The sequence below is a fragment of the Platalea leucorodia genome (assembly GCF_965183815.1).
Source record: "Platalea leucorodia genome assembly, chromosome: 2".
Taxonomy (NCBI): Eukaryota; Metazoa; Chordata; class Aves; order Pelecaniformes; family Threskiornithidae; genus Platalea; species Platalea leucorodia.
Window position 1 is genome coordinate 96,152,949 of NC_138824.1, and position 13,244 is coordinate 96,166,192.

The following is a 13,244-nucleotide window of genomic DNA, read 5'->3' on the forward strand; positions in this document are numbered from 1 at the left end:
TTTACGTACTACAGTTTGGAACTTCACCTTACCCAGCCATCACTGTAGTTCCAGTGAACATCATTGTTCCACTGTATTCCTCTGGATATGGAACAGTAACATATTTTAAAAGGCTGAATTTCTGTAATCGAACTAATTTGGAGGGGGAGAAAGAGAAAGGATTTCCCAGGCGCAGCTTGCACCTCAGTCACTGTGTGCCAGCTCCTGCATCTCCTTCCATTTGACACCGAATCAAAAAACGTACGTTGTACTGGGTGTAGAAAATGAGAACACAGATTCAGTTTGAGAAAAGGAACTTGGGAAAAAGAAAAGGCATGTCCTGGCAATTAGAGAAGGAGGCATAATTGCTGGCGTGGGTTGATAAACCGAACTGAAACTGCTATTGACTAACCCAATCTCTTTCTTCTCTTTCTGAGCTTTTAATAAACCATACCAAGTAGATAATAACAACTCTGTACATATAATATAGCTGTATTTTAGTGCAGCATTTGACAAAGAACTGCAAAGAAAAATCATTAAGATCTCGGAGATATTGTGCCAGGATAGTGATACAAGAGCAAATAAACTAGGTTAGGAATAGGGATGCTGGAGATATCACTGGTGATTCACTAATCCGGAGTCAGGTACCAAACAGGCCACTTCAAATTCTGAGGTTAGAAATAGACAATTACAAAACAGACAATAAAAAAATACAGCAGACGACCTTGAGAAAAAAAAAAAGTTCCTTCACCAGTGACAGACACAGGAAACACAGGAAAGGCTATAACAGATACAAAAGATTAGTATTTGGATAGTATCTGATACTTGCTAAAAATGACAGAACTTTATACTCTTTAAAAAAACTACAAAATACATTATACAAAGACTATACAAACAATATACATCAAAAAAAAAAATCAAGAATATATGAACAACCTACCTGGTTAGAACTGTTCACCCTCACATTAAAAAAAAAACAAAGAAACAACTAAAAAACAACAAACCACCGTGCCTTTCCCTACCTGAACCTACCTTTCACCTCAACTTCTTGTACTCTCAAGTCAAACTCCATGCATGTCTTGAACTGTTTTCTTTCCTTCCCAACTCAGCTTTCCAGTTACAAAAGAACATACAAGAGAGGAAGCTAGGTGTGGAAGAGTCTGGGATATTTTATATACGCTGCAGCCACGTTTATTTGATGCTTCATTGCTGCTCTATGGCCACAAGTTCTCAGGTCCAACAACAACTAGCCCCACATCAGCAAAAACAAGGCAAGATGATCACCTCAGGTAGCCTAATGCCTGTTTCTTGAGTGACACGCCCTTTTCACCTCTGATCAACTGCATACCAATTTTCAGGATTTACGAGCTGACTTCAGCACTGGACACCACGGAGGACATACTAAAGACTGGAGCAGAAAACAAATGCCTCTCTCTTCTAGGGGTCTAGAGCACAAGTCTTATGAGGAGCAGCTGAGGGAGCTGGGGTTGTTTAGTCTGGAGAAGAGGAGGCTGAGGGGAGACCTTATCGCTCTCTACAACTACCTGAAAGGAGGCTGTAGCGAGGTGGGGGTCGGTCTCTTCTCCCAAGTAACAAGCAATAGGACAAGAGGAAACAGCCTCGAGTTGCGCCAGGGGAAGTTTAGGTTAGATATTGGGAAAACCTTCTTCACTGAAAGGGTAGTGAGGCACTGGAACAGGCTGCCCAGGGAAGTAGTTGAGTCTCCATCCCTGAAGGTATTTAAAAGATGGGTCGAGGTGGTGCTCGAGGACCTGGTTTAGTGGTGGACTTGGCAGTGCTACATTAACGGTTGGACTCGATGATCTTAAGGGTCTTTTCCAACCTTAATGATTCTATGATTCTATGATTCTGCCACAGCAGACTGCAATTTTTGTCAAAGTGCTCTGGCAAAATTGGTACTTACTGAGAATTCGCAGATGGGCTGATCTAGCTGTAACATCATGACCATCTGACCAGAAAAGACTACAACAGCCTGAGACTGCAGTGAATTTGTTCTTGTTTTTTCTGAAAAGGCTCGCAACATAAATACATATCTGAAACATAATCAGGCCAAATTCAAGATAAGGATAATAGTGCCGTAAAGATGCTCCTCCAAATAAGCCTTGGAGACATAGGAATGCTTCAGAGCAAATACCACCAGGTCACTCAGTTCTACTTGCCACCCTGACAGACTGACTGGTACGCATTGCTAACTATTCAATGCAAGATACTGAGACAACATAAAATACATGCCTTTATCAAAATTCCCTCTAAGCCGTTTTGTTCAGCACTAAGAAATTCCTTTTCTACATCATCAGCATTTTTTCGTAGGCTGCTCAAACAAACAGCCTCTTGTGCCTGCAAGACGCCCATGCCCGTCACCATTACTCCATGCATTATGCCAGTTCAGTTCAGGATCGACCCGACTGCAGAGTCAAAAGATTTGTGGTATAGCTGCTCTATTAACCTTCCTATGGGCAGGAGGTCATTCCTTCCATCTGGGGCGGGATCAAGTGATGGATCTGCAAGACACTGATTTCTATGGACTAAGGTAATGAAAAACAAGGAAATAACAGCTCCTGTTTCCCCTTTCATTCTTCCCACTATAGGGCAAACATTAAAAGGAGAATGAGACAATGCCGTGGGTGTCTGACTGCCTTCCACTCAAGAAATACACTTCTCCTCCCCATCCTGAGACTCTGTTTACTGTTAGGTGAGAGTGACTTCAGATACTAATTTCAGATGGAGAAGTTGCAGTTCACATATTCTTTTGAAGAGTTATAATATCTGCGGGTTCACTGCAAATTTCAGATTCATCATCTTCATGCTGCTTCCTTCTACACTTGGATGTAGCTTGACAAAAACACCATACTTGTCACTGCAAACTCCCACCATCTGGAATCACACACAGTGCTACACAAGGAAGTTTACAAACACTGATCAGGAGAGGCAGACATACACAGCGGCAATAGGTCCAATAGGCATGGACTTAATCTCTTGTCTATTTTAGTGAATGAAATGGGAGGGAGGGAATCCCACAACATTCTTTTCCTCTGATTTTTATTTTATTTTTAATCCTGCTGTTCGTATTTTTGATAGCTAGCTCTCTAACCGCCAGTCAAGCAAGGTGTGACAAGAACATTATGTACATTTACGGTGGAGTTATCCAACAAGAAATTTGTTTTATCCAGCACATATGCTTTATTTGGCTTTCTTATGTAGACTATGAAAGGATACCACTCTCCTTTAGGAGTTAAACTGCAAGATAACAGATGCCTGTAAAAACAGAACAGGGACCAACTCCCTGAAAGAGGCACCACGTTATGTAAAGATCACACCAAGGCCACTGCAGGGAAAGAACGAAGCTTCTAGAGAACAGTTAAATGTCTCACCCATTCATTCAGAGCAAGCAGATGTCTTAGACAAGAGCATACTTTGAGGAACGTTCCCTTCAGTGGATGCCAGGTGCAGGAGCCTGGGGCTTGCTCCTGCTTTGGCACCTCTGTTATGCCAAAAGAGCTGTCTGTGGGGCTGTGTAGGGAACTGGATCAGGAAATTGACTCACAAGATACATGAACACTTTCTTCTTTTCCCTCTTTGACAAGTTATTTCTAACCTGGATGGCTTCTCAGAGCAGTTTACCACATGGCCTCACAAAATGACTTTCCTTGAAGAGTTGAAACGGACAGCAAAATAGCGCAGGTGGAAGAACCAGCTGGTGGTGGTAAGGTAGAGCAAGAGTTTCTCAAGCTGGCTTTGCTACTGAAGCCAGCAGATCATGAAACTATACCCTAGAGGATAGGTGACAATATAAAAATCTCTGAAATTTAAACACTAAGTTGCCATATATTTGGTTGGTTGTTGTATGAATGAGCAGAGGCACAATGTTACTTCCACTAACTACAGTGAGAACAAAACAACCATCCCCAATATAGAGCTACTAGCAATATTTGGCTACAAAAGGAATGAGCTGTGACACAGGTTGTAGCTTGTGCCGGTCCACAAACAGCAACAACAAATAATTAATGTGCTGCAGGAAATATCATCCCTGCTGGTCTCAGTTTTAACCATTTTTTAAACATTTTTTTCCATTTCTGTTAGCTGCTCAGAGTGTCTGATGGTTTCCATAGGTAACGTGGTGCCCACCCCTATGACACAGGGGCTGTATTCTGCCAGAAAAGTGAGAGTAACCACAGTGAAGAGCTGGGTGGATAGAAAAAGAGTCGTCTTTTGGCCTAAACCTGTTCAGTAGTACTCATCACCCAAAACAAATGCTGTAAAATACATGAAGATATGCATATTTATAAAAAATACATATATATATTTAAATTTATTAGATTTAGGCCAAACTTTACTAAATACATCACCATAAACTCTGGCATATAATTCTGCAAAAACAGTAGCAGATTTTGAGAATTTAGCCAACATTTGTTTCTGTTATAAGTTATTTTCTTTTTCTTTCCTCTTCCAGAAGATGGGGACAGACTTACCGTGTACAGGAGCTATGAATAATCACAGTAAAATTCAGGAAGAAAACAAATAATTTAGTGTTAACAATAAATAAAGTAGAGAACTGTTACAGGGAGTATGGAAGAAAAGATACTTGGCTTTATTAAGTAGCAATCTGCCTAGTTAAGTAAGAGAAAAAATGTTACCTTATTCTGATATTGTGGGACAGACCAGCACTTCACTTCTTTGGCACTTTCAAGTATGATGACCTAACGAATGCTATTCTTGAAGATTGCCATGGATTCCTCCCTTCAACTTATTAATGTCATTGATAGATGTGTCATCCTTGCTTGAGATTTCCACACAGATCCTCTTCTGAGAGGTAAACCACAACTGGACCGCGCTGGTCCAGTGGGGAGAAGGGGAGCAGTTGTAATCAGACTGGAAAGGTTTTGCTGGTCAGGAAAACCATTTACTTCTGTTTCTGCAGAAACAACTGCATCTACAGATTAGAAAGTGGCTCTCCAGCTTTTGCTTTGCCAGGGAGGAGACTCTTACCATTTTTCAGTATGTGCTCTAGCACCTCCTCAATCCCATACATCCTTCTGGCAGGAGGTGCTTTGCATTCCCAAGGGAGCGAAGGTGAATCACCATGGAAGGATTTCTACTCAGCCCAAACTAGGCCATGTGCTTAAGATTCAAATAGGATGACAGAAGGTGAAGTGAGGTTTGGTGGTTTGTTTGTTTGTTTTCAAATGAACCACCTAAGAGGTTTTGGTATCACAGTTCTCTCTCCTGCTCTATGGATAATTGTTCCAGATGCTAAGGGAACTGGAGCTCAGAGGTGTCACAGATGAATTAGCATCAACAGATACAAGTCCTGACCAAAGGCTTGAAAAAATTGGGGTAGCTCAGCATAGCCAAATTTCAGTTCAGTAATACTTTTTTGCTATGACAAGTTACCCCACTGCTGCCAAGCCACCAGATGATGAACTAGTCTGGCTTCTGTTGGGGCACATATTATCTATCAACATGGATCTGCTTGGCACGTTTCAAATTTTATCTTCCTCACTTTTTTTTTCCCCTCTGTAGATTACTATACAGCTGCACGCTCTATGACACATAGTGATTTCAGAAGAATGGACATTTTATGTACCAGGACTAATGCCTGACTCCTCACATTAACCTTGCTTCACCAACTCAAGCCTGTTTTCCACACAACACAAGCAACTGAAGTGGAACTTCCACTTGCATCTTTTCGGCTTAAAAAGGCTAAAAATACCTGCCTCGCGTGTGTTCAGTCAGCCATGGATAATGCTGTATCGCTTATTTAAAATGACTAAATATGCTCTTCAAGGAAAGGTGACCATCAGTTTGGATATAAATAGAAAAAATTAAAATTAAGAGACAACACTTTACTAAAAGGGAGATTTTACAGAAGTATCAGTAGCTTTGTGTGTCACTTATTTCTCTCAGGCATATCTTTGTACCATTGTCATACATACAATTAAAGATTCATTTTATTATTTCAAATCATACTTTTATTTTTAAATTTATTTCAGTACATTTTAATATATAAATTAACTTTAACTTGAAGCTTACTTTTTTCAGAATTCTGATCAATATTGACTCTGTTGTCTGTCCTTTTTTGTTTATACAGGAAAAAAATATTCTCTCTACTGTTTCATTTGGAGCAGAAATAAGACATAACTACTTTAAGAATTCAAACAATCAAAAAAAATCTAAGGCTTAAAGATAGAACATAAGGCCATTTCCTAATTAAAAAAATGCCTTAAGCAAGTGAACACTTACTACTGAGTCTCCGAGTACATTATATTCTCCATACAAACAGTGCAAGTCCACCTTTAGGCAAGGTTTTCCAGTCCTTTAATAAGATTTGCAATTTCTTGATGACTCCATTTTTTTTTCCAAAGAAAATGAGTGAATCAGGGTAAGGCAGTTTTGCTTGCTCTGAAGCCAAATATTTGCATGTACTTTTAGACACCAAATGGGATCCTCCTTAATCTTCCTACTTTGCTGTGTTGTGTTAGATGAAAAGATTACATTTATGTCCAAAAAAAGCTACTATTTCTTCACTACAGCAGGCACTCCAGTGTAAATATTATGTCAATATCAGTCTATGCATCTGCATAGTTCCAATTTCCACAATGTACCATGAAAAAGTTAGCAAATTATAATAATCACTGCAAATATTTATCATCTCATTTTTAAAAAGTATAAAATGGCAACTGGTCAACTGGCCCCATACACACACTGCAAAATAAACTTTAATGCATCTTAAAATGCTTTTTTCAGCTTTCCAGCTGTAATATACAGTCAACCTGTGGGAACATCCCTCAGCATTTCTGTATTTTCAGGGCAAAAGCTTATTTAACAAGTTGTCCCAATTAAGTGATTTGTAGGAATGGTTATGGATACTACTATCACACACTTAGACTTGACCTCAGATGATGACCATTCAGTCAGCCTCGCTCCTGTTTATTAGAGACTCTGCTCAGTCTTGCAATTTAGAGTCCATAGCACAATAGCAGTCCTAGCTGCACTTCTTTTAGGCAGGCTGAAATTACTCTAATTTTTCAAATTAATTATTTTGCATTAGTAGTTGAAAAGACTCCTGTAAAAAGTTTGTAAAGAAACATGGGATCTCTTAGTTTACAGTGCTACACAAATGTGAATGACTACTGTTAAGTGAGATTCCGATACTTTTTCCAGTTCTTTGCCTCAGTCTAGTCTGTCTTCAAGCAATGTTAAGAGCTGAAAGACTGACCACGACCCCTATTTTATTTTATTTAGTTTCAAGAAGTTTTCTGCTTTCTTGTCCTCTCTCAGACCTGTCCTACTCCTCTTCTAGCTTACCATACAGGTTGAATGTCCATCTCCTACAATCTTCTCAGAAGTTCAAAGTTCTCGCAGTACATCAGAGCTTCCAGAGGGCCAGAACCATCCTTTCTTCATAGGTGGGTTAATCTGGACAAGCACTTCTGGTAAACTCTGGCAAAGCCTCTCCCGAGAAATCCAGACTGCCAGGAACCACCTTGTTAGGACCTTTTGGATTACAAGTCTTTTCCGTGGTCACACCTTGCACACGGTATTCACCGGACTTCTGCAACTACATATACTGACATCCACACAACAAGAAAATGCTATTTACATAGCCATGAATAAGACTTCCCAGAGGGGTCCAGAGTTTGTTTTCTTTGGCTGTTGGTTTTTTTCCAACTCATCTGTCCCTTGTTTACCTTTCTTACAAGAACAAAAACAGGGGCAAAGAAGAAAACCATGCTTCCACAAGCTTCATTTGAAGTACAAATCTAGAGGCACGATTCTTGTTTCAGATATGTAATTTAGGACAATCTTTCGGTATTACAAAGAGAAAATGCATTCTTTTATCTTTGTATTTATTTTTTGTTTAAGGGTTAGGCTTTGTCAGCCTTTGATCTGTAACAAAAATAAGGGCTAGCCAGTAGGAACGTTTCTTACTGTTACTCTATGAAGACTTTTGATTGATTCATCCTTCTTCTGACTCCCATAATTAACACACTAGAAGTAGGTTTTGAAAAACAGAACGAGTAGTCATCTTAAATAAGAGATGCTCTTTAACTATCTCTCTTTCTGTACAATACTTAATCCATTTGACTACACTGTTCAACAAAAGAAAGGAAAAAAAAAAAACAAAGCCTTAAACTTTTTTGCTAGGGCAGCAGATAATCATTAAAGATAGGCTGATAATGCTTTTGGTCTCAGCATATGAAAGCAAATTATACCCTTGGCCTTGAACAATGCAGTTCAAGACTATCCTTAAATATCAAAGAAATTACTGTCTGTGCTGACCAAAATTTTTTCCCATCTTTTTTACAATTCAGAAGGAGCTAAAAATGTATACTTACTGTTTCTTCTGCAGGAGAGAATCACTGAGGACTAGTGTAAGAATCATAGAATCATTTAGGTTGGAAAAGACCTTTAAGATCACCAAGTCCAACCGTTATCCTAGCACTGCCAAGTCCACCACTAAACCATGTCCCTAAGCACTACATCTACCCATCTTTTAAATAGCTTCAGGGATGGAGACTCAACCACTTCCCTGGGCAGCCTGTTCCAGTGCCTGACCACTCTTTTGGTGAAGAAGTTTTTCCTAATATCCAACCTAAAGTTCCCCTGGCACAGCTTGAGGCCGTTTCCTCTCGTCCTATCACTCGTTACTTGGGAGAAGAGACTGACCCCCACCTCACTACCACCTCCTTTCAGGTAGTTGTAGAGAGCAGTAAGGTCTCCCCTCAGCCTCCTCTTCTCCAGGCTAAACAACCCCAGCCCCCTCAGCCGCTCCTCATAAGACTTGTGCTCCAGACCCTTCACCAACTTCGTTGCCCTTCTTTGGACACACTCCAGCACCTAAATGTCCTTCTTGTAGTGAGGGGCCCAAAACTGAACACAGTATTCGCAGTGTGGCCTCACCAGTGCCAAGTACATAGGGACAATCACCTCCCTAGTCCTGCTGGCCACACTATTCCTGATGCACGCCACGATGCCATTGGCCTTCTTGGCCACCTGGGCACACTGCTGGCTCATACTCAGCTGGCTGTCGACCAACACCCCCAGGTCCTTTTCTGCCAGGCAGCTCTCCAGCCACTCCTCCCCAAGCCTGGAGCGTTGCATGGGGTTGTTGTGACCCAAGGCCAGGACCCGGCACTTGGCCTTGCTGAACCTCATACAGTTGGCCAGATCCCTCTGTAGGGCCTTCCCACCCTCCAGCAGATCGACACTCCCAGCCAGCTTGGTGTCGGCTGCAGACTTACTGAGGGTGCACTCCATCCCCTCGTCCAGATCATTGATAAAGATATTGAACAGAACTGGCCCCAATACTGAGCCCTGGGGAACACCACTTGTGACGGGCCACCAACTGGATTGAACTCCATGCACCGCAACTGTCTGAGTCATCCAGCCAGTTTTTTACCACTTCCTGATATTAAAAGCTGCTCAGGTTACACAATTTTGAAATAACTTATGACTATTTTAAATATAACCTTCAGAACCTTCAGAACTTGTAAAGAGAGAGTAAAACCATGCAAGTAAAAACTATTTAAACTCTTGACAAGGCAGATTTCAAAGCACAGCTGAGGACAGTTCACTACTTCCTGGCATTTTATTACCTGGAAAATGCCGGTGCGCGTTTCCTCTAAGACCTATTAGTTAATCTATAATCTCAAACTACTTAAACGTATTTTATCCTGAAATGGTATAAAGGGTTCCAGCATTTCTCACTCAGCTATATTACTTACAACTGCTCTAATATATGGTCTCTCTTTTGCTGTGTTTGCTATATACAAAGCGTTTACCACATACTTCACAGAGAAAGTACATCCACACACCTACTTCTAAAATACTTTTTAAATACTTTAGCTTTTAGTGTACTGGAAGCCTGACAAAGCAAAACCAACTGGTTAAAAAGAGACACTAAAGAGTTCTCTGCTGTGCATAGTGCTATGCTGGCTATGGCTAATAAATAATAATATAACAGACTTCCACCAAAGATCAAGTCATTGAAAAAGTCCGCAAGCAGCAGGTGAAACCACAACTGGTTTTCTATTTGGATGCTGCTGCTCAAATGCAGATTCCTGAAGTGTTCTGTCAGGATTTCAGCCCATCAGACGTCACATGTACACACACATACATATCTACATACATCTTGCCTTGCAAACTTAATATTGATGAGCTCAGAAGGAGGGCTCATTTAACCATTATTGGTTCAGAAGACCGAAGTAAAAAAGAGAATGGGAAATAACATAAGCGTGCTAGATTTGCACCCATCCTCAAGACTAGCATCAGGTTTCATTTATATATATATATAGAAAAAAAAAAAAAAAAAGAGACTCGGGTTTGTAATTCCTTTCTTTGTTTCAAGAAAACACAAAAAAGGAAAGTTTCACTTGGTGGCAACTTGCTACATTTGACATTCTAGCAAAACCAGGGTTTAAATAACTTTCTAGCAAGCACCGCTTCACCCAGGGTTACCTACATAGGATTCTCAAGCACAGCCTGTAGTGATAGGAGTTCAGTTGTTCCCCAGCTACCTTTTTTCACCTCACCCCAGCAACTTCCTCTTATGGCATACACCGAGGAACATGACACGGTGTGAGCGTGATAGCCTCCTGAACAGAACCCAGCTACAACATCAATACGGCTTCTTAACTACAGTAGTATTTTATAGTGTCAGAGTCAAGGAACTAAAGACACTTTACAGGAACCGATTTGCCAAGTCATATGAGACACCCATACAGAGGCCCACATGCCACAGAAAGGTTGAGCGACGTAAGAGTAAAGAGAACCTTTGACACAGAACAAAAACGAAGATAACAGTTTACGAGACTGGAGATTTCTGGAATAAGTACTACTGTGTGCCCTTCTGCGACCACAAAAATAGCTAGGAGAGGTGAGGGGGGGAGCACAATTTAGAGATCATTCTGTTAGGAAAGGAGGGACGGCTGATCTGCAGATCGTGACAGCCTTTCAGGCATGGGTCTCCACATACACAGATTTTTCCACAATACACAGATTTCATATGCACATCACCCTTCACCATATACTAAATTTCAAGAGAGCTGGTTACATTATAACTGGATGGTGATAAGGTGGTGTGATGTTAGCTTGCTGCAGGCCTGGTTGCAAGTGCATCAGTTATCAGAGTATACCATCTCTCGTGTCTAGTCAAGTGAGATTACACCACCGTTTGTTAAGCATGTACCAAGATAGCCAACGTCACGACACACTGCGTTCCGGCAACGAGATTCTTCGACAGCAAGCTTCACGCAGCCACGCGCGCGTCAAGGAACAAAGACTTCTTGATGGTAAGGCCCCAAATTAGCCCCCTTACCACACAGACACTCCGCAAGAGAGAACAGTGAGACGTACAAAGGCTGGCCCCAAAGCACACCGATGTTTTCCCGCTGTCAGCTAGACCTTAGCAAGCAACTCTGAAGTCAGCACATGACAGCCATGAAGGCCAAGATCCAATTACACCCTCAAGCCCCGGGCCATGTAAGCTAGTTTCTCTGGCCCAGCCTTACACAGTCCTTACGTGTCCTGTGGTCCTTACACGCTACTACAGCTTCCCTGGATCCTCAGAGACCGAGGGGTGGGGGCTTACCCAGCCCCACCACCCAGGAGGACTAGAGGGGCTCCGCTTTGCCCCAGCACAAGGCCACCGGCCCACCGAGCCCAGCTCCCCGTCCCCGGCGCTGCGTACGCCTGCCAGCGCGGCGCGGACACCCTCAGGCAGCGGCGCCCGGCCCATGCCGGGGCACAAGCCTCGGCGACAGGCGCCCGCAGAGCACGGCCACCAGAAGCACTGCCCTCGCCCCCCACCTTTTCAAGCCCGCCCGCCGTCCACCACAGCCGCAAGCCCGCGGGGAGAAGGCGTTATGTTAGCGGGAGCCGCGGGCCGGGCCGTGCGGCGCGGAGCCGGCGGGAGGCGCAGCCGCACCGGCCGCGGCTCGCCGGGGTGCGCGGAGACCCGGGACGGTCACTGCCGCCGGCTCCCCCCGGCCCAGCCCCGCGCTCCGGCACCCGAGAGGGCGAGGAGAGCGCCCGGGCGGGCTGCTCTCGGCCGCCTCCTGACCTTACCCCCGCCTGGCAGGAGGCGCCCACCCGCCCGGGCGCCGGAGCCCGCCGGACAGCCCCGCCGTCGCACCACCTGCCCGGCTGCCCTCGCCGCCCCGCAGGGGAACCGCGGCGGCGGCGGCGGGCCCGTCCGCGCCCGCTCACCTGCAGGGGGAAGGTGGCCGCCTTGTTGCCCACGTAGCCGCGGACGACGTGGCTCTGGATGGAGAGCACCCGGCACTCGCGCTCCGGCTCCATGGCTGCGCCGGCCGAGCCGAGCCGTGCCGAGCCGTGCCGAGCCGAGCCGAGCCCAGCCGCGCTGGCGGCGCCGGCAGCGCGAGCGGGGGGCGGAGCGCGGAGGGCGTCACACCCGCCCCCGCGGCGCGCGGGAGGCGGGGAGCGCGCGGGCCCGCCGCCGCCGCCGCCGCCGCGCCCAGGCCGTCAGGCGATCGCTGCGGACGCCTAAAGGCCGCCTCCGGCCTCGCCGCCGCGGGGAGGCGGGTGCCGCGGCGGGGCGCCCACCGGCGGCACCTAACGCCGTCCCCGTCCCCTCCGGCGCTCTCGCTGCAGCTCCCGCCGCGGCTTCCGCCCCCCCCCGCCGTCACGCGGCACGCGCCGTCACGCGCCTCAACGGCCGCCCCTCCCTTACCCGGCGGCGCGGCGGGCGCCGCTGCTGCCCCCGGCGCCGTCCCGCGGGGAGAGCGGCCCCGGCGCTGAGCCCTCCTGCCCCCGACCGGCCGGGCCGCCGCCTGGGCCTCGGCGGGCACGGTGCCGCGGGGAGGCTGTGCCCCTCACCCCGGCGCTGGTGCGGCCGCTGACACCCACAGAGGCGCTGCCCCAAGGTCGCCCACCCCTCCCCGGCACAGGCCGCCCGGTACCGCTGCTCCCACACGCCAGGCCCCACGCCTGTTCCAAACACTGCGTACCCACGGCCCACATACATGGACCCCCTTCGCCCGGTCTGACACGTCACGTTGGCTGCCACCATCACTTCTCTCCTGCCCTCACTGCACAACCCCACGGCACCCAATACCTCAAGCACACTTCAGGGCCCATAGGTACGTCCAAGCACTGGCCAGTACGCACCGCGTTGGCCACCCAACCCTCCCGCACCACCCATCCTGTGTGCTCACGGCCATTTACTGTCCACGCTCCCCAGGTGCTAGCCACACCTGCCCCTCCGTGTACTGGAAAGCCAACAG

The 13,244-nt window shown here is 45.8% G+C and overlaps 1 protein-coding gene across 1 annotated transcript in view; it reads right to left on the bottom strand.

Annotated features, from left to right (window-relative positions):
* The window catches only part of PDXK (pyridoxal kinase), a 51,514-nt gene extending 39,199 nt beyond the window's left edge, over positions 1 to 12,315 (bottom strand). Inside the window, exon 1 of the mRNA XM_082337799.1 lies at positions 12,208 to 12,315. Within this exon, the coding sequence (XP_082193925.1) occupies positions 12,208 to 12,300 (93 nt within the window). The 5' untranslated portion in view covers positions 12,301 to 12,315. The remainder of the gene's footprint in view (positions 1 to 12,207) is intronic.
* Between the last annotated feature and the right edge of the window lie 929 nt (positions 12,316 to 13,244).